A 21,246-nucleotide genomic window follows, 5' to 3' on the forward strand; every position below is an offset into this window, starting at 1 on the left:
TGCTCCAGTTTACCACTCGAATACATCAAGGAATACTTTTAAATAGAGAGAAAATAAAACAATTACATTCTATTACGCCGCCCGGTTGCACGGGTTTGTAGAAGATTGTGATTATGCAAATGAATTTTAGTGGAAACTTAAACTGTAACCTAACCGGCGCAATTGGGTGCAATTTCCCCAAATGCGTCCAAAGCGGACACTCTACCCCGCTATCTATAACGCAACTTAAATTAGGGTGGGGAGGATTACCCAGTTCTAATTCAGCCATTTTTGAAAGGGGGCTTTGTTTAGTCTGTATTCCAGGAGCAGCCCGTGAGGTAAATCCTGGCATTTACACGACTAAATCTGGCCATCACATCTCAGCAGAACTGTAGGCCCACATCTCCCAACTTTAGCAGTGTAAACAAGGGAAGCTGGTTCACAGAATGCAAACTGAACAAATACCAGTGGAAAAGAAGCCCTCAGGTGTTCCACCCAGGTAAATGAGTCATTAAAAGGGGAAACTGAAAAGGGAGGAGGAACAGAATTAAAAGTCAAAAGTAGGGACTATAAATGTGATCTCTTTGGGGGAAAAAGAACAAAAATAGTAAATTCAATCCGGTTTCTAGAGAAGAACTGAGATTGCACAGTATAAATAATTTTATTGCAAAATACAGGCATGACCAATGTTCCCACTAAGCATGTGCAGCGGTTTGGAGGTCCAGCACAGGCCACTCACTGGCTTTTCAATGTAAATAACTGTCCATGCGCAAAGCATTGAGTGGGCTGCGCAGCCATTTAAAGGGGCCCACACACCAAAACAAAATTACAGGGAACATTGGGCATGACTGGAACCTAATGCTTTACCCCAAAGCTTTTTAAAAAAATAAAAAATGCAGCCCAAATGTTGCTTGAATGGCCTTTAACATTTACCAACAGTAGTAATCGATCTACAAATATCAATGTCATTTTATCCTTTTCTAAATGAGTTGTTTAACATTACATGGAGAACAGCAGCAAAACAAACACCATCAAATTCTGCACTACATTTAGTGCTTTTCAAAAACCTATGGATTTTTTTAAATTCACCAACACAGCGATATGTACTATTTGGGCCTTTCATTATCATAATAGCCGTTATAAAATATTGATTCACAAAAGTATACATCTACTGCTGGGTGACTTCGCACATTAAATAAGTAAAAGCATTTGATGCTTACACACATTCAATGTTTTTAAAAAAAGACAAAAGACGTGTTGCACTGTAACACCTATGAATAAGACTCCATGTTCCTCGGATATCCGATTTCAATGATTATACTGACAAATCTTCCTGCAAACCAAAAGGAAATACAAAACGGAATGGAGTAAAATAATGTCTGTAGAGTATTTCCAGCCCTTTGGGAATTTAACCTCCAACCAGATAACCTGTGAAATGTTACACCTAACGGTATTAAAAATCTTACATCCGCATGGACTTCCTGTCACCCTTTTCCATTATTAATTTCCACGTCCACATTTCTAATGGAAACCGCCCAAGAAAACTCGTCAAACTGTAATTACACCATCCGGCCAGTGGTGTCACTGAAGCATCTCCATTGGGTGAAGAGAAGGGTGCAATTACAGTGTGACAGGTTTACATACAGTTTCCAGTATAAATGTGGACATTTGAATTTATAAATGGCAATATAAAAATAATGCACAAATTTAAAATGGGGGCTGAATTACATCTGCATGTATGGTCCAATTACCCTCAACCTCCAACAATGCTTCAACTGAAGACAGCACACAAGTATTCACGCCTCATGTGCATTGCCGCGGGAGATTAAAATCCAACCAACTCATTCAATAACCCCAACAGGTGAGAAGACTACAAAACCATAGGCGAAATTGGATTCACTTCTCGAATTTCATCAATACTTCATTGTAGAGTGTGCACCAAACTGGATTTAAGATTCAATGAACTTTATGTAAATTCCCTAAGGGCTGTAATTACTCTACAGACACTATCTCACTCCTGTGGTTTGTGTGTGTGTTTTGGTTTGATGCAGACTGATGTCATTTTGTTAGCATGCTGCTTTTACATGACCTATTAATGCAGCCAGTGGCATTGGAAATTGAAGGAAAACTGAGTCATTTCAGCAGTACCAAATAATAGTTTAAACATACTTTTTAAAAAAAAGAATGCACTAACTGCAATTTTCTACAAAGCTTTGTTGGTTAAATTTAACCTGTCTTGATCTTTATCGCACTGATGAAGTTTTATAAATGTTTGCTCTATTGTGCCAATTGCCTTTTGATGTACAATGAGTCACAGAAGTAGACACATACCAACCGAACAAGCTCGCATTTGTATAGCGTCTTTCACAACCTCAGGATGTCCTAAAGCTCTTGAAGTGTAGTCACTGTTGTAATGTAGGAAACATAGAAACCAGTTTACAAAGCAAAGTCCCACACACAGCAATGAAAGAAATGAGCAGGTTATCTGCCTTAGGGGGATGGTGAGCAGTAAATATTGGCCAGAACACTGGGAGAACGCCCCCGCTCTTCTTCAAAAAAGAGTGCTGTGGGATCCTTTCCGTCTGCCCTCGCCAGAAATGTCTCGTCCGAAAGACGGCAGCTCCGACAATGCAGCACTTCCTCAGTACTTCACTGGAATGTCAGCCTGGATTTTGTGCTCAAGTGTCTGGAGTGGGACTTGAACCCACGACCTTCCGGCTCAGAGGTGAGAGTGCAGCCCACTGAACGTCAGCGGACACCATGGCAGTTTGATCGTACAGTTAATGAGTTGCACCTACTGTAAATAATAAAGGTCCACACTCCAGGTGACAAATGGCCACGATCAGAAAACTATGTTAGAAATTTTAAAAAGTACTGGAAATGCATTCAGTGTTATTATCCAACCAATAGATGATGCTTTAATTATGTCTCTTGAATTCCTTACATACATTAAATTACTCAGTTAGTTAGTTAAATGATATAAAAATGATATACAAAGATTCCAGTGGCATTGCTCATGCTGAGTCAGAGGATAATCAGTTTTAAAGTAGAGATGTTATCAACAAAATGTGATGGGAAAAGTGTTACAGGAAGTAAATGTGATGCATGTAAAAAATGCTTGCCATCGGCAAGATGTTTAATATAATTTATATAAAACCACATGCTGTCTTAGCTGAAGGTTATATATCAGCATCAGGGTTGGCTCAGTGGTAGCGCTCTCACCTGAGTCAGCAGGATAGTTCAGAGATGATTCACTCGGTTGATTTCTCAGATGAGAGGGTTGACTTATGAAGAAAGGTTGAGCAGGCTGGGCCTATACTCATTGGAGTTTAGAAGAATGAGGTGTGATTTTATTGAAACATAGAAGATACTGAGGGGGCTCGACAAGGTAGATGCAGAGAGGCTGTTTCCCCTCGTGGGGAAATCTAGAACTCAGGGCGACCCTTTATTCTGAAACTGTGCCCCCTTTAGAACTGAGATGAGGAGGAATTTCTTCTCTCAGAGGGCGGTAAATCTGTGGAATTCTCTGCCCCAGAGAGCCGTGGAGGCTGGGTCATTAAATACATTCAAGGTGGAGGTAGACAGATTTTTGCAAGATAAGGGAGTGAAGGGTTATGGGGAGCGGGCAGGGAAAAGCGCGATACAAATGCAAGATCTTTCATTCTAGCTGGACAAATTAACTGAAAGTTCACAGTTGATTTTCTTTGAGAAACCAAATCACTTGCCAAGGCCCAAAGTGCTGGACACCACCAAAATTGAAAAGACTGCAAGAAGACTAGCTAAACTGGGTGACAGCGAGCTTCAATTTTAAAATGCAGAAGGATTTTAGGAGGAAAGAAAGAAGAAAAGAGGAATTCTACTATTTTTAGATCCATGGTCAAACAGTTCTAGTCTGCTTGATGAATCTCAATTTCAACACCGTGGAATATGGGGCTGATTTTTCTACAAATTTTGAATCTGTAAGGTCTCACAATTACTTGTTCTCGTGCAGCTATGTCCTATGCCCAAGCTTCAGTAACTGGGCTCCAACATTTTGCATTCATTTTTGAAAGTAAATTTACCAACTGCAAAGCTGCGCTCACTCGCTTCCAAACTGAGCAGCTCAGTGTAATGGGATTTGCTCTCCAATGCTCAATTTCCCCAATGGAGATGCCAGAAATATACATATAAATTTCTCCCATTCTCCAGTGTTCCCTGTTTACTTGCAGTCCTTAAACCAATTGGTCAATAAAACATATGTACAGGAAACTTTCGTTTATCCGGAGGTTAACTGTCCGGAATGCTCGATCCACCGGCAAAATTCAGGAGTCGGTTCAGTAAGTTTTTTTTCTTTTCGTTGCTTTTTTTTCCACCAGTCAGGCTCTGCAAGGTCTAGCTGAAGCTGTTGCTTAGCTACAGAAATGCTTGCAAGCTACGGCTGACTGTTTAGAAGCTGTGGGTTTGTTGCTAGATATGGAGCTCAAAAGCTCCGTATGTTTCAACATTAGCGCTGGTTTGTCCGGCAGTTTTGATGGGACGGCAACAGCTCGGTCCCGTCGGTGCCGGATATCACAAAGTTTCCTGTATATCTAAACAAGATTGGGATAAGCATCCCTCATTCCATTGTCATATGCTTCCTATTTGTATACCATTTTTAACCTAAATTTCAAATCCAAATGATCAAATTCAGCAAATATTTCACCATGCCACAGACAAGATACTGCCTTAAATTCTGAGAATAAAATTTGCGCTTTTCAGGACATTAGGATCATTCTCCTCTAAGTTTTCCTCAGATTAAACACCGTTTTATTTTAAATGTGGACAACATGTACAAAACTGCTAACAGAAAATGCTGGAAAACCTCAGCAGGCCAGGCAACATCCGTGGAGAGAGAAATGGAGTCAACGGTTCGGGTCGAAACCCTTCGTCAGAACTGAGATAAAAGGCAGGAAGTGAAACAAAAGGCAGTTTAGGGGCTGGGAAATGGGACGAATGTCTCTTCTTTCATCCCCTCCCCCATTTCCCAGCCCCCAAACTGCCTTTTGTTTCATTTCCTGCCTTTTATCTCAGTTCTGATGAAGGGTTTCGACCCGAAACGTTGACTCCATTTCTCTCTCCACGGATGTTGCCTGGCCTGCTGAGGTTTTCCAGCATTTTCTGTTGTTATTTCGGATTTCCAGCATCCGCAGTATTTTGCCATCATGTACAAAACTGCTGTGGAAATCTTTTATGTACAATTACTACAGACTCCCGCACACATAGTAAAGTCATTGTGATACAATTCAAACACTCAAATTCTCTCTCCATTCAGGTATAAACTCCAGCTGCAGTAAAAGACTGGAGATCTGGTCAAGTGAGACGACTTCCGCCGCCCCCACGTTACACTAATGAAGCACCCGGGTCATTCAGAAAAGCGGAGGTAGCTACAAAGTTGGACGCAAACTTTAATAAATCACGTTAATCTTTTAGATAGCAGTGTTGACGGAAGGCATTAGGGAGAAGGGCACACAAGTCAATATACTTCATTGTTGTGCAATAAGGCTCTTGCAATTATCTCTCCAAATTGCTCCCACTGTCAACGATAGGCCTGTGAACAGCAGCATCCACCCCATTATATAGCGGAGAGCATTCTCTGCCGACACAACTGAAGTTTGGAAGGACAAAATCTTTCATCATTCCAGCTGAATGGTTTTCCCAGTTCAAAATAAACATTTCGCAAGCCGATCATGGCACTTTACATAGAAACATAGAAGATAGGAGCAGGAGTAGGCCATTCGGCCCCTCGAGCCTGCTCCGCCATTCAATGCGATCATGGCTGATCATCCAAATTCAGTACCCTGTCCCTGCTTTCTCCCCATACCCCTTGATCCCTTTAGCCTTAAGAAATATATCCAACTCCTTCTTGAATATATTTAATGAATTGGTCTCTACTGCCTTCTGTGGCAGAGAATTCCACAGGTTCACCACTCTCTGGGTGAAGAAATTCCTCCTCATCTCAGTCCTAAATGGCTTACCCCTTATCCTTAGACTGTGACCCCTGGTTCTGGACTCCCCAACCATCGGGAACATGCTTCCTGCATCTAGTCTGTCCAGTCCTGTCAGAATTTTATAAGTTTCAATGAGATCCCCTCATTCTTCTAAACTCCAGCGAGTACAAGCCCAATCGTCCCAATTTGCCTGCATTGATTTGCTCCAGTTAGTAGCATACTTGCCTCCAGGTCAGAAAGCAGTGGTGTGGGCTTCAGCACCACTCCAGGATTTAACCACAAGGTCAACACGGACACGTCAGTGCAGTACTGAGCGAGTGCCGCATTGTTAAGAGGTGCCGTGAGACCAAGGACCCGTCTGCCTGCTCCCGAGTGGTTCGGGTGGATATTAAAGGTCCCATGGCGTGATTCAACCAGGAGCAGCGAGCTCCCCGGGTATCCTAGCCAACATTCCTCCTGTCATCGACAAACCTACTGGTCATTCAGCTCATTATTGTTCGTAGGATCTTGCTGTGTGCAAAATGGCTGCCACTTAAGTCTTTTTAAGAGCGGTTGCTGCGACGCAAAGTAATTCAGAGTCTGTGAAGCATTGGGAGAACTGAGAGGTGCGATAAGGTGCTTTGTAAATACAAATTATTCTCTATTTAAGCTTAATTAAAATACCCTCAATTACAAGGTGGAGCCATCATTCAAAATAGAACATATTTTTCCAGAGGCAGTATATGAGCAGGGCGGGAAAACATAACTGCACATCAAGATCAGGATAACTGAACAATGACTAACAGTATTGTATTTTGCCATTGACAATACGCCTGCAACCCTGATAACATTTTCCAGATAACTGCAAAGTTATGTTGCGTGTAGCACTTGTAGTTATCTTACATGATCTATTCTGCAAACTGCAGTGAAACTACAACAGTAAACTGGTGGAACATTTTGAAACCCTGCCCTTCACTCACCTGTTCTGACAACTAAGTTGGAACAGATGAATGCACACTGCGCTCGGATAAGAGTTTATAGCATCAAATACGAATCAAGTTTCCCCGACAATTACACCCTATCAAAATTTGACAATATTCAGATCTACGAAATAATCCCCAATCTCTAAATTACTTCTCCCCTGCCAAAGAGTCCAAATTCCCCCCTCGGCAAAACAAGGAAATGCTGCTGGGAGTACGGGACTATGGGACTTCTAATCAGTTTAACTGTAGATATGCAATATTAATACAGGAAACTTTGTGATATCCGGCACCGACGAGACCGAGCTGTTGCCGTCCCATCAAAACTGCCAGACAAACCAGCGCTAATGTTAAAACATATGGAGCTTTTGAGCTCCGTATCTAGCAACAAACCCTGTTGCTTAGCAACAGCTTCTAACCAGTCGGCCGTAGCTTGCAAGCGTCTCTGTAGCTAAGCAACAGCTTTAGCTAGACCTTGCAGAGCCTGACTGGTGAAAAAAAAGCAACGAAAAGAAAAAAAAAAACTTACTGAACCGACTCCTGAATTTTGCCGGTGGATCGAGCATTCCGGACAGTTAACCTCCGGATAAACCAAAGTTTCCTGTACTGGGATATCACTGCCATGGAAATAACGGCATTTCAGGCCATTTAAAGCTGTAAAGTCTCTATTTTGGCAATTTCAACACCCAAGTGCCAAATTTGCAGCCAAACATAGGCAATTTTGTTTCCTCTTAAAAGCATGTGTTAATACATAGAATACTCCACTAAGGTAAATAAATCAAACGCATCTTCTTCTTAGGCAGTCCCTCGGAACCGAGGATGACTTGCTTCCACATTAAAAATGAGTTCGCAGGTGACTGATGAGTCCAATGCGGGACCTACAGTCTCTGTCACAGGTGGGGCAGACGGTGGTTGAAGGGGCGGGTGGGTGGGGTGCTTGGGTTGACGTGCGCTCCTTGCGCTTGGCTTCCGCTTGCTCCCGGCGAAGAGACTCGAGGTGTTTGGCGCCTTCGTGGATGCTTCTCAAACGCATGGCGTAATACCTAGTAACAAAGACCAGGACAGTCCCAGGTTGAATCTCTAGTGTATACTGAGTTAGTTGTTCTGAGATATAACAATATAGTGGAGTGCTACAATTTGCCTCTGCATCATGCACGTCGGGTGAGTTGGGGGGTGGGGAAAGGGGGAAAAGAGGAGAGAAGAGATAAGCGATTGAAGAAAAACAACCAAGCTTACTCCTCCGAATTGCTTTGCAAGCTTATGTGGATGCTAGGCAGGCCCCAAGAATCCTTATGCTCAAATAGCCCACCATCACCACTCTCAGCATGAACTCACAAAATGAAGAGTGCCTACTTCATCAAGCTATGGCAGGCACACAGGGCCCATGGAACCATATTCCTGCACGAGTACTCCGCTCAGGAGAGATGGGGCGAAGGGAAAAAAATCTGGGATGGGGAAGAAACAGCTGAAACAAAACAATCTGCAAGAAAAAGGTGCAGTTTTTTGTTCTATTCAACTAGTAATCTTTAGCGGTTTCCAATGTTTTGTTAGAACGCTGATATACACAGGATTATTCACCTTTCAAACCCAAGTCTTGCTTGTTTAAAAAGGAATACTCACTGTGGAAATATTTATAGTATTTACAGCATAGAAACAGGCCATTCGGCCCTACAGGTCCATGTTTATGCTCCACATAGGCCTCCTCCCACTCTTCATCTAACCCCATCAACATATCCTTCGATTCCTTTCTCCCTCATGTGTTTACCTAGCTTCTCCTTAAATGCATTTATGCTATTCTTCTAATCGGAAAATCTCTCTTTCCCCCCCCCCCCCCCCACCCTGCTGCTCCAGAGATACAGGAAACTCTCGTTTAAACGGCACCTAAATATCCGGAATTCTCTATTAACCGGCAAAATTCTCACTCCGAAAACAACACCTCAATAACCGGCAATGTTGCCGAGTCCGAGTCTCCCGCGGTGGCCGAGTTAGTCAGTGGGGGTGATTCTCCAAACTGCCACTACTCGGCTTCTTGGCGCTGTCGGAAGTCCGAACACCTCAATACCCCTGTAACAGGAGTCTGACTCTCCCGCGCTGCCGGTAGTCTCTTCTGATCCGCCATTTTACAGGGGTACTGTGTGTCTCCCACGCTGCTGGTAGTCATTGCATTGCATTACCCTCAACTGGCAGTACTGTACTTAATCAAGCATCTTCCACCATCCATTTAACAACATTCTGTAGGGGAGTACCCATTTACTGTATACTGCACATTGCTTGATGTTTTTTTATTTTTCTTTGTTAAAAATAGCCTCGGTAGATAACCCTCTCCGTCAGCCGGAATTTTTGATCAACCGGCAACACGCCGGTCCCGTGTACCAGAGAGTTTCCTGTAATTGTTTTATTGAACATAGTTCACAATATCTCCAACCAGAAGGGAGGTTTCCAGGTGCACCAGTCAGAAGCAGCTGCATGGAAAACCATCATAAAGGGGATCTCAGCCAAAACCAGAACTTAATTCATTTTATGATGGCAAATCATGAGTTAAACAGTACAGAAAGAGGCCCTTCGGCCCATCGTGTCCACGCCGGCCATCAAGCCCTGTCTGCTCTAATCCCATTTTCCAGCACTTGGTCCGTAGCCTTGTATGCTATGGCGTTTCAAGTGCTCATCTAAATGCTTCTTGAATGTTGTGAGGGTTCCTGCCTCTACCACCCTTTCAGGCAGTGAGTTCCAGATTCCAACCACCCTCTGGGTGAAAAAGATTTTCCTCAAATCCCCTCTAAACCTCCTGCCCCTTACCTTGAAACTATGCCCCCTGGTTATTGACCCCTCTACTAAAGGGGAAAAGTTCCTTTCTATCTACCCTATCTATGCCCCTCATAATTTTGTACACCTCAATCAGGTCCCTCCTCAGCTCTAAGGAAAACAACCCCAGCCTGTCCAGTCTCTCTTCATGCTGAAGCGCTCCAGCCCAGGTAACATCCTGGTGAATCTCCTCTGCACCCTCTCCAATGCAATCACATCCTTCCTATAGTGTGGCGACCAGAACTGCACATAGTATTCCAGCTGCGGCCTAACTAGTGTTTTGTACAGCTCCATCATAACCTCCCTGCTCTTATATTCTATGCCTCGGCTAATGAAGGCAAGTATCCCATATGCCTTTTTAGCCACCTTATCTACCTGTTCTGCTGCCTTCAGGGATCTATGTACATGCACACCAAGGTCCCTCTGATCCTCTGACCTTCCTAGGGTCCTACCATTCATTGTGTATTCCCTTGCCTGGTTAGTCCTCCCAAAAGGCATCACCTCACACTTTTCAGGGTTAAATTCCATTTGCCACTGTTCTGCCCATCTGACCAACCCGTCTATATCGTTCTGTAGCCTGAGGCTTCCCTCCTCGCTATTTACCACTCCACCAATTTTTGTGTCATCTGCGAACTTACTGATCATACCTCCTGCATTCATATCTAAATCACTATGTTTCTATGAATGTACATGATGATCAAAGTGCCAAATTGCACACGCACTACTAGACAAAGCTAGTCATCCAAGGGGGCTCCCCGCCAACTCAATGGCTTTAGCCAGTGAGTGGCTGAGACAACAAACCTGGCCTGTGCCGAATAAGCCTCTTGTCTGATGTGGTGGGAGGGGGCTACATCTGACTGCAGAGGCCAGAGTTGGGGAGAGGAAAACATAGAAAAATAGGAGTAAGCCTTCCAGCCCTTCGAGCCTGCTCCGCCATTCAGTATGATCACAGCTGATCCTCTCTCTCTCTCAAGACAGGAAACTCTCTTTTTACCAGTACCTAAATAACCAGAAATCTCTCTAAAATGGCAAAATTCAGGAGTAGGTTCAGCTAAGTTTTACTTCATATTAGTGGCCGTGTAACCGGGATTCCTGGATCCGTGGCCGTGCAACCGGGGTTCCTGCACCTGTTGCTATGCAACAGGGACTCCTGGATCTGTGGCCGTGTACGGGGCTCTCGTACCTTAGTAAGTATACCTCTCTGTAATCCGGACTTTCTGATCAACCGGCACCACGCTGGTCCCATCAGTGCCGGATTAAAAAAAGTTTCCTGTACCATATTCCCACTCTCTCCCCATACCCCTTGATGCCTTTTGTGTCTAGAAATCTATCTATCTCCTTCTTAAATATATTCAGTGACTTGGCCTCCACAGCCTTCTGTGGTAGAGAATTCCACAGGTTCACCACCCTCTGAGTGAAGAAATTTCTCCTTATCTCAGTCCTAAATGTCCTACCCCGTATCCTGAGACTGTGACCCCCTCATTCGAGACACACCCCCCAAGCCAGGGGAAACATCCTCCCTGCATCCAGTCTTTCCAGCCCGGTCAGAATTTTAGACTTTTCAATGAGATCCCCTCTCATTCCTCTAAACTCGAGTGAATACAGGCCTAGTCGACCCAATCTCTCCTCATACGACAGTCCTGCCATCCCAGGAATCAGTCTGGTGAACCTTCGCTGCATTCCCTCTATGGCAGGTATATCCTTTCTTAGGTAAGGAGAACAAAACTGCACACAGTACTCCAGGTGTGGTCTCACCAAGGCCCTGTATAACTGTAGTAAAACATCCTTGCTCCTGTACTCAAATCCTCTTGCAATGAAGGCCAACATACCATTTGCCTTCCTAACTACTTTCTGCACCTGCATGTTTGCTTTCAAAACCAGCTAGGGTTCTTGTAATCTCAGCACCACTAAGATACCCCAGCTGAAATTGCATGTAGGGGTACTCGGTGACAAACGGGACTGGTGCCTGTAATGCCCCCATGAGGCAAGTAGCCTGCAGACTCCCCCGCGACCTCCTTGACTGGCTGAATGAGCGAGGTGCCAAAGGGCTGCCAAAACCCATAGAACAGTACTCCGACAAAAAGTCTTCGGCTCCAAAGGAGGAGGGAAAGGGGGAAAATTGACAGATAAAAGGAGCAAGAATAAAAAGTCACCCAACAGAGCTGCCTCCCATCAGACATAAACAGATTAGGCTCTCTCTAATACGATAGCAAAATACTGCAGATGCTGGAAATCCGAAATAACAACAGAAAATGCTGGAAAAACTCAGCAGGCCAGGCAACATCCATGGAGAGAGAAACAGAGTTAACGTTTCAGGTCGAAACCCTTCGTCAGGACTGAAAAAGCACAGGAAATGAAACAGATTAAAAAGCCAGGCTGGGAGAGAACAAAAGCGAAGTGAAGAGACATTAACAGGTATTCAAAACGAGACGAGATGGTGATAGGACTAGTGGAGACAAAAGACAGCTCTAGATTAGGTGTGAAATGCGCTGGCAGAATGGGAGACAGCTGCCATGTGGGAGAGGGAAAAAGGGGGGGGGGGGGGGGAGGGAAAAACCAAAACAAAGGGGTGGATAAAAAATATAAGTAAAAATGTAATGGGGGCCGAGGTTATGATCTGAAATTGTTGAACTCGATCTCTAATGCTACTTTTGGATGAGCACAACTAAGACTCTTTCATCTCGGGCAGGAATCCAAACGTCAACACGTTACAAGCCTCAACCGTTTATAAAACTGCTAGTCATGGCTAAAATGCAACTCTGCTCAATTTAGTTTTTTTTTTTTCGTTTTGTCGTTCTAGCCTTCCCGTCAGGTTTGGGTTAAGCTTCTGAACGCAAACCACTTCCTATCAAACTCTCCGGGGGATGAACTAGATTTCACTGATTATACTCGGATCAATTTTTCGCTCACAGTAAGAGGCACAAAAGAAAAACAAAACAAAAACAGAAGGCTAAAACAAAAGAGCATTTTTCTCACAGTGCTATCTTGGTTATAAAACACTACAGCTGGTTGCATCACAAAGGCTCTATAGACCATTCAATGCCAATCAAAAGGATCAAAGGAGCTTTTTGTAAACTATCCAGTGGTACTGTAGACCTGTCAAAGAAGTACACACAGAAAAGTAAACAATCTGAAGTAGTCAGATCGAGTGCAACCATAAACACGCAGTTATTTGCAAGTCCTCTGCAGAGGGTCAAACTCCGCCAAGTTCCATCATCACAGATGCCAGTCTTCAGTCAATTCAATCCACGTGATATCAAGATACGGCTGAGCGCCCGAGACACAGCGGAGACGATGGGTCCCGACAACATCCCGGCTGTAATGTTGAAGACCTGTGCTCCAGAACTAGCCGCTCCCCGAGCCAAGTTGCTCCAGTACAGCCACAACACTGGCATCTACCAGACAGTCTGGAAAATGGCCCAGGTATCTCCTGGCCACAAAAAAGCAGGACAAATCCAACCCAGTTAATTACTGTCCGACCAGCCTACTCTCCACCAGCAAAATGATGGAATGAGTCGTTAACAGTGCTATCAAGCGGCATTTACTTACCAATAAAAACTGCTCACTGATGCTCAGTTTGGGTTCCGTCTGAGCCACTCGGCTCTAGACCTCATTACAGCCTTGGTGCAAATATGGACAAAAGAGCTGAATTACAGTGATGAGGTGAGAGAGACTGCCCTTGACATCAAGGCAGCATTTGACAGAGTGTGGCATCAAGGAGCCCGATTAAATCTGAAGTCAATGGGGATCAGGGAGAAAATTCTCCAGTGGAGTCATACCTAGAACAAAGTAAGATGGTTGTGGTTTTGGAGGCCAATCATCTCAGCCCCAGGACATCACAGCAGGAGTTCCTCAATGCAGTGTCCTAGGCCAACTATCAACAGTTGCTTCATCAATGACTATCACAAGTTCAGGAGTGGGGCTGTTCACTGATGACTGCACAGTGTTCAGTTCCACTCGCAATTCCTCAGATAATGAAGCAGTCCATGCCCGCATGCAGCAAGACCTGGACGACATTCAGGCTAGGACTGATAAGTGGCAACTAACAGGCAATGACCATCTCCAACAAGAGAGAGTCTAACCATTTCCCCATGACAGTCAATGGCATTATCACTGAATCCCTCATCAAACATCCAGAGGGTCACCATTGACCAGAAATTCAACTGGACCAGCCACATAATAGCCGTGGCTATTAGAGCAGGTCAGAAGCTAGGTATTTTGCAGCGAGTGGCTCATCTCCCGACTCCCCAAAGCCTCTCCACCACCTAAAAAGGCACAAGTCAGGAATGTGATGGAACACTCAAGAAGCTCAACCCCATCCAGGACAAAGCAGTTCATTTGATCAGCAGCCCATCCACCACTTTAAACATCCACTCCCTCCACCGCCGGCGCACCGTGGCTGCACTGTGTACTATCTAAAGGATGCACTTGTACATTGAAACATGTATTTAATGGGATATCAAACAAAAGAATAATTCTGGGCAGCTGTCTTCAGGAAAGTACATTTGTCAAAACAAAGATGCTTGAGATTCTAAGTAAATTGTGAGAAATGTTTCAATATTGTAACACAACCCACAAATGCCCCATCCCAACCTACTCACAGGAATTATGTCTTCGACGGAACGCTTTAGATGGAGTGAGGGCAGAATCCGTGTGACGGTCCACATAACTTTTAGAATACTGCTGAGGTGACGTGACCAGGTCCTGAACCTTGAGTTCCGCCCGGCGCGGAATTGCTTGTGGGGCACTTCCCGAAGCATTCGGTTTCTTGAAACCTTTGCCAGCACCATTCTGAGATGAGTACGCATTGTGTGATGAATTGGTAGGTGCGAACACTGAGGGCTGAGCCAGACCTGTATTCATCTGCAAATTAGGGAGCTCTAATATTTTCAGGTCTTTGATATCGATTGCACTGCAAAAAAAAGACAGAAAATGCAATTGCACACATCAGCAACTTTCATATTTGGCTACTGAATATTGACAGAACACACTCCTGCAATGGGCAGCTTGTAAATCCTGCAATCAAACAGAAATATAATTGCTAATAAAAATTAGTGGTTTTACTTCATAATCTCCACCAGGAAATTGCAAAGTTGATTCAAGTTTGCCATTCGACCAATATGAAGTTAAAAGCAGTCAAAACACACAAAAGAATATTGGGTTTAGATAATCACAAACACTTTAAATACAGTTTCCAATAGTGGATAAGCCTGCAACAGCATATTAACATGCTTGTCTGCCAGCCTCCCCTTCCAAGTATTCTTCTTTGCATCACTGTAATATATAGCTGAAAAACAGTAACAAAGATATGTGCATGCATGGTATGTTGGTGCAGGCAGAGATTTTTCCCTCCATGTTTTGGTCTGCCAATCTGTTCAGCTGTTTTAAGAGGGGCTAAAATAAAATCTTTGTATCTTCAAGTAGGCAAGTTAATAAGCTATTCTACAGGCTAAATAGAGCGCGGTTTCACCAATAAAAGTCCCATCAAATGTCGCTTAAGCACCAATTGCTGTATTTAAATATTTTTAAAACTTCAACAGCTGTTAAAGCATTAATATAGTACTGCATAGAAAGTTTTAAAGCTATACAGCTTGACATCTGGAAAGCATATTTTTTTACATGCCAGTTTTCAGAAAGAAACACAGATTTAAACACAAGAGGTCACTGATCAAATTTAGCAAAATGCAGGCAAAGCATTTTGGAGGAATTGAGAGAATTTCGTATCAAGGGTCAGAGTATCGGGCAACATCTGCACTAAGCTAAACCAAGAATTTTACTGGCACTGCACTGTTTTTTGCAGTTTCCCCCACTTTAGTTTTGCATGACTCGAGCCACTTCTGTATTGTCATTAGGATTTGAGTGCAATGATTGGCAGGCGACATTTGTGTACAATGTCCACTTTAGCTGTATAAAAAAAACTACCTGCAGTACCATTAGAAATTCTGCTTGCCCTAAACTTGTGGTGAAAGCAATTTGAGCTATATAAACACTAGAGTAAAATACCGGTGGCTACAAGTCTAGCCACTGGTGGTGGGAGCAAGTTGAGATGTATTCCAGAAGAAAAAAGCTTATTGGCTGATGTGCAATTTTTTTTTACTGCATATTTCTAGCAACCTATATATTACAATCCTATTCCCATTAATAAAACCATGCTTTCTGTTGTTACATTTTTATGTCAACTTTTTCCATTATAAATTCCTGTGTCCACATTTATAATGGGAACTGTCTATGTAAACGTGTCACACTGTAATTACATCCTCCAGCCTGTGGTGGTGCTGCAGCACCGCAGTTTTCCATCTGCCAGCTCCTCAGCCTGTACTGCAGAAAAACACCTATGCTCCAACCAACTCTACTCCCAAAGTGCCATGAATTTTGGTGCTTAATTACAATACAAAATAATTTTAGAAGGAAAAAAAAGGCCCATAATTTGTGGTCAGCGGCGAAGCAAAGGCGTCTCGCAAGGCCCCGACGTAAGCTTCCCACAAAGATCTCGCGATCGGCGACGAGAAGTTCGGCTTTTCCGACGTTCAGTTGAGATCGGTCAAATAATGGGGAATCCCAAACGCAAGCTGCTGTGATGTCAACACGCAGCCAATCACAATGCAGAATTCTCACTAACCGGGAAGTGAATAAGCTCCTTTTATTTTAACTTTTTAAAAATGTTAGAGAGCAAAACAAACATTGGGGCTCACACATTTGGGAAAAGTTAACCTGAAATAATATTAAAAAATGTATTTTAAAGTTTCTTAAAAATTAATTTTTATTAAAATGGATAAATTTGACACTCCACAAAATTAAAATAAGTTTTTCAGGGCCATAACTTTTGTTCAGTCAATACCTGTTAAAACCCCAGATACACCTGATCCAAAAAGGTCTAACTTTTAAGGGGGTATTTAACAGCGATATTACCGCAGAAAAGCCAAAGATTGTCAGTTTCCCTGATTGACGGCTATGTAGCGGGGCGGGCCACGGTGCAGCCAGTGTCGGAGCAGTGAATGACTGACCGCAACTTCAGGATTTCCGCGTTAGGATGCGCATGCGCTAAATCCTGAAGTCGTGGTCAGTTTCAAAGTCGCTCGCTGTTATTACCCACCACAAGTTCCGGGCCAAAGACAGACGGCATAACTTTAAAATTACATCTGCACACCCTGGTTGAATTATCCGCCGCCCTCTAACCCAGTTTCTCCTTAAAGACTACACTTGGTCTTGGTGTGCTACATTCAACATCACAGAGCAACCAAGATGCTGAATCAGCATACTGACAACACCATTCTTGATTTAATAGAAGCTTTTAAAATTATGAAGGGATAGGACAGAGAAGACCGAAGAAAACCGTTTCCAGTGGTTCAGTGGTCTAGAAGAAGGGGACATAATTAGAAGATTAAATTCAGGAGATTTAGGACAAAGGAGAAACATTTTTACAAAGCGGGTTGTGAAGCTGCAGCATGCAACTCTCAGAGTTAGTGATCACATCAATACTTAAGAATAGGTTAGATATGTGGTTGAAGTAAAGGGGAACAAAGGAATGTGGGAACAGGGCAAGCACATGGGATTCAGACTACATCTCATGTGGAGGATAAACACCAACATGGGATTGGTTGTGCCAAATGGGCTGTATCCATGCTGTCATTTCTATTTAATCCTATTTGAAAGGATATAAACAGGACGTCTGCCAGCACATAGTTGCTACCCTGAAATTACAACTCTCATTACATTTGGCCAAGCATCTATAAAAATTAGCTTTTTCCATTTAATGCATGCCGGCCACCCACGAAATCCTACATCAGCCAATGTCTGAAAGAAATCCTGACCACCATCAATTGAAATGACAGCCCGTCGCAATCTTTTATATCCCATGGAAAAAAAAGTCTAAAGACTCTAATTATAACGTTCCAATTCACAGGCAAGAGAGGCCTGGGAGCCCATCCCAAACATTGTAATTTGGGCCAACTAAGGAAACTGAGCCGGTAGGTTACCCACCAAAAACTATGGAGGGATATCACTTAGCCGCACGCAGACCTGATACTGACTTTCAAGAAGGGAAGTGGTTTGAAAATAGGAACAGCATGCCATCTTGGGAGATGAGGTTCTACATTCACTGGTCGTATTAGATATATTATAACTTAATAAGAGCCACTGCAACAGCCTGAATGTTATAGAACTGCACTTTCTAGTAACCCAAGGCTTTTGATATACAACATAATACCAAGGACCCTCTGACGTCAAGCACCATGAACTCAAAAATCTCCCATTTGTCAGAAATACAGTCCCAATCAATCTGGGGCCTTTTATACTTTAATAATAAGAAACTGGTAATACAAATTGTGGCACATTTTTGGACACCTAAAGCTTTAGTAAGCACTCACGGCCCCATAGGAACAGAGAACAGTATAAAAGACACATATATTTAGAATTGTTACACAAGTTTAATCTTAAATGATAAAATGTATGTTTAGGGGGCTAATTACCATCAAGTAATTCATTCTCTTCTTGTCCCCTCACCCTGGTTAGGTTCTTTCAAATAATTGAATTGGAAATTTATTCTCTTGGCCGACAGACACATGCCATTTTTATAGATTTGTGAGCAGCTCAGTGGGTGTCAACTTCAGGACTGCCCATAACTAGCTCCAATTGAAATGAAATGGATGAGAATACCTTCCCTTTTAACTTAGCCAGGAGGAATTCAAGCTGGCGAGATTCCCTTCGGCCAAGTGCCACTGGGAGCCCTGGTGTCCTACCACTGAAAAATAGCGTCAATGACAGAGCAAAAGGGGCCAATCCTCTTGATCTGACACCACCCAAGCCTCAGTTAGGATCAATGGGCAACGATTACAAGCCTCAACTATGACCGAGGCCATTTTGTGGGTGCGGGGCGACTGTATAAATCAAATTCACACAATTGCCCACAGAAGCACACTTTTTTTTTAAATTTGTTTATGGGATGTGGGCGTCGCTGGCAAGGCCAGCATTTATTGCCCATCCCTAGTTGCCCTCCAGAAGATGGTGGTGAGCCGCCTTCTTGAACCACTGCATTCCGTGTGATGGAAGGTACTGCCACAGTGCTGTTAGGGAGGGAGTTCCAGGATTTTGACCCAGCGACGATGAAGGAACGGCAATATACTTCTAAGTCAGGGTGGTGTGTGACTTGGAGGGGAACTTGGAGGTGGCGTTCCCATGCGCCTGCTGCCCTTGTCCTTGTCCTTGTCCTTCTAGGTGGAAGAGCTTGCGGGTTTGGGAGGTGCTGCCGAAGAAGCCTTGGCGAGTTGCTGCAGTGCACCTTGTGGATGGTACACACTGCAGCCACGGTACGCCAGTGGTGGAGGGAGTGAATGTTTAAGGTGGTGGATGGGGTGCCAATCAAGCGGGCTGCTTTGTCCTGGATGGTGTCAAGCTTCTCGAGTGTTGTTGGAGCTGCACTCATCCAGGCAAGTGGAGAGTATTCCATCACACTCCTTACTTGTGCCTTGTAGATGGTGGAAAGGCTTTGGGGAGTCAGGAGGTAAGACACTCGCCACAGAACATCTAGCCTCTGACCTGCTCTTGTTGCTACAGTATTTATGTGGCTGGTCCAGTTAAGTTTCTGGTCAATGGTGACCTCCCCCATACACTACATGTATTTCACCCTTGTCAGGCGTGGCTCAGTGGGTAGCACTCTCACCTGAGTCAGAAGGTTGTGGATTCAAGTCCCACTCCAGAGACTTAAGCTCAGAAATCTAGGTTGACACTTGGCAGTACTAAGGGAGTGCTGCACTGTCAGAAGTGCCATCTTTCGGATGAGACGTTAAATTGAGGCCCTATCTGCTCTCTCAGGTGGACGCAAAAGATCCCATGGCACTATTTTGAAGTTATCCTGGCCAATATTTATCCCTCAATCAACATCACTGAAAAAAATTATCTGGTCTTTATCACATTGCTGTTTGTGGGAGCTTGCTGTGCGTTAATTGGCTGCAACGTTTCCTACATTACAACAGTGACTACACTTCAAAAAAAAAAGTATTTCATTGGCTGTAAAGCGCTTTGGGACAACCGCTGGTCATGTAAGGCACTATATAAATGCAAGTCTTTCTTTTTTGCAGCATGGTGGCATAGTGGTTAGCGGTTAGCACTGTTGCCTCACAGCGCCAGGGACCCGGGTTCGAATCCGGCCTCGGGTGCGAATCCGGCCTCAGGTGACTGTCTGTGTGGAGTTTGCACATTCTCCCCGTGTTTGCGTGGGTTTCCTCCGGGTGCTCCGGTTTCCTCCCACAGTCCAAAGATGTGCGGGTTAGGTTGATTGGCTATGCTAAATTGACCCTTAGTGTTAGGGGGATTAAATACGTGGGGTTACGGGGATAGGGTGGGATAGGTGTTGGTGTAGGGGTTACGGGGATCGGGTTGGATATGTGTTGGTGCAGGCTCGATGGGCCGAAATGGCCTCGATCTGCACCGTGGGGTTTCTGTCTGTGTCTGTCTGATAGCTCAAAAATGCTCTCCAAACATCACCCAAGTTTCAGGGCAAGATCTACAACTGTACTGCTGGGTTCAAGTGCATGTTCGAATAACATTAGATGGCCCCAATTAATTCATATTGCAAAGTCACTGAAGTAAGAGTACTTACCTAAAAGTTAACTCAGGAACTGAACATTTCACGCCATTGCGGAATGGCTGTGTAAGAGAGATTGTCTGACTGGCTTGATCCACGGCAGAAATTTTTCCCTGATACACTCCCAGCGTCTCTCCGCAGTTAATAGAAACGAGGCTCCCAATCCAATTTATAGCCATCCTCTACAGCAGAACTAAAGAGGCAAGGAGACAAAGAGATGCAGAGTGAAATACATACATCTGCTTTAATTTTCAAATTGATCAAACTACAGGAAACTCTTGATTTACCGGCACCTAAATAACCGGAAATCTCTGTTAACCGGCAAAATTCAGGGGTAGGTTCAGGCAAGTTTTACTTCATATTAGTGGCCGTTCCTGGATCTGTGGCCGTGTAACCGGGGTTCCTGCACCTGTTGCTAAGCAACAGGGACGCCTGGATCTGTGGCCGGGGTTCCTGCAGCTGTTGCTATGCGACAGGGACACCTGGATCTGTGGCCGTGTACGGGGCTCTCGTACCTTTTACTATACCTCTGTAATCCGGACTTTTTGATAAACCGGCACCACGCCGGTTCCGTCGGTGCCGGATAAAAAAGAGTTTCCTGTATTAGCAACGCTATCAGCAGACACTGTAATTAGCAAATCACACTACAAGACAAGGGCTAGCGCTATAGCGAGTACTAGTCTTTGCAGCGACTTCCTGCTCTACTGCATTATCCATTCTGTTTTTTCTGATAGCGTATCTTGAAAGTTTACCTTAAGAAAGCATTAAAAAAATGTGAAGTATATTATGGCATTAAATTGTGCAGCACAGTATCAGCTTTTAGTTAATACGCCTGTTAAACATTTTTTCCAAAGCAGTTTTCTATTTGAAACTATGCTTCATTGATCAAAAAAACTTGTGTTCTCCAGGGGTCAGTAAGTTTATACAGGGGTCAGTAAGTTTATACAATGAATAGCTA

At 43.9% G+C, this 21,246-nt stretch overlaps 1 protein-coding gene across 3 annotated transcripts in view; it reads right to left on the bottom strand.

The window, feature by feature from the left end:
* Window positions 1–21,246, bottom strand: part of edc3 (enhancer of mRNA decapping 3 homolog (S. cerevisiae)) — a 109,689-nt gene that overhangs the window by 76,030 nt on the left and 12,413 nt on the right. For all 3 annotated transcript variants that reach the window (XM_085972269.1, XM_085972268.1, XM_085972270.1), the window contains exons 2-3: window positions 20,304–20,481; window positions 14,308–14,618 (exon numbers count right to left, since the gene is read on the bottom strand). In XM_085972269.1, the coding sequence (XP_085828395.1) occupies window positions 14,308–14,618; window positions 20,304–20,467 (475 nt within the window). In that variant the 5' untranslated portion in view covers window positions 20,468–20,481. The remainder of the gene's footprint in view (window positions 1–14,307; window positions 14,619–20,303; window positions 20,482–21,246) is intronic.

This window comes from Somniosus microcephalus, chromosome 32 (assembly GCF_052327205.1).
Source record: "Somniosus microcephalus isolate GS21.2 chromosome 32, FLI_Smic_1.0, whole genome shotgun sequence".
NCBI lineage: Eukaryota > Metazoa > Chordata > Chondrichthyes > Squaliformes > Somniosidae > Somniosus > Somniosus microcephalus.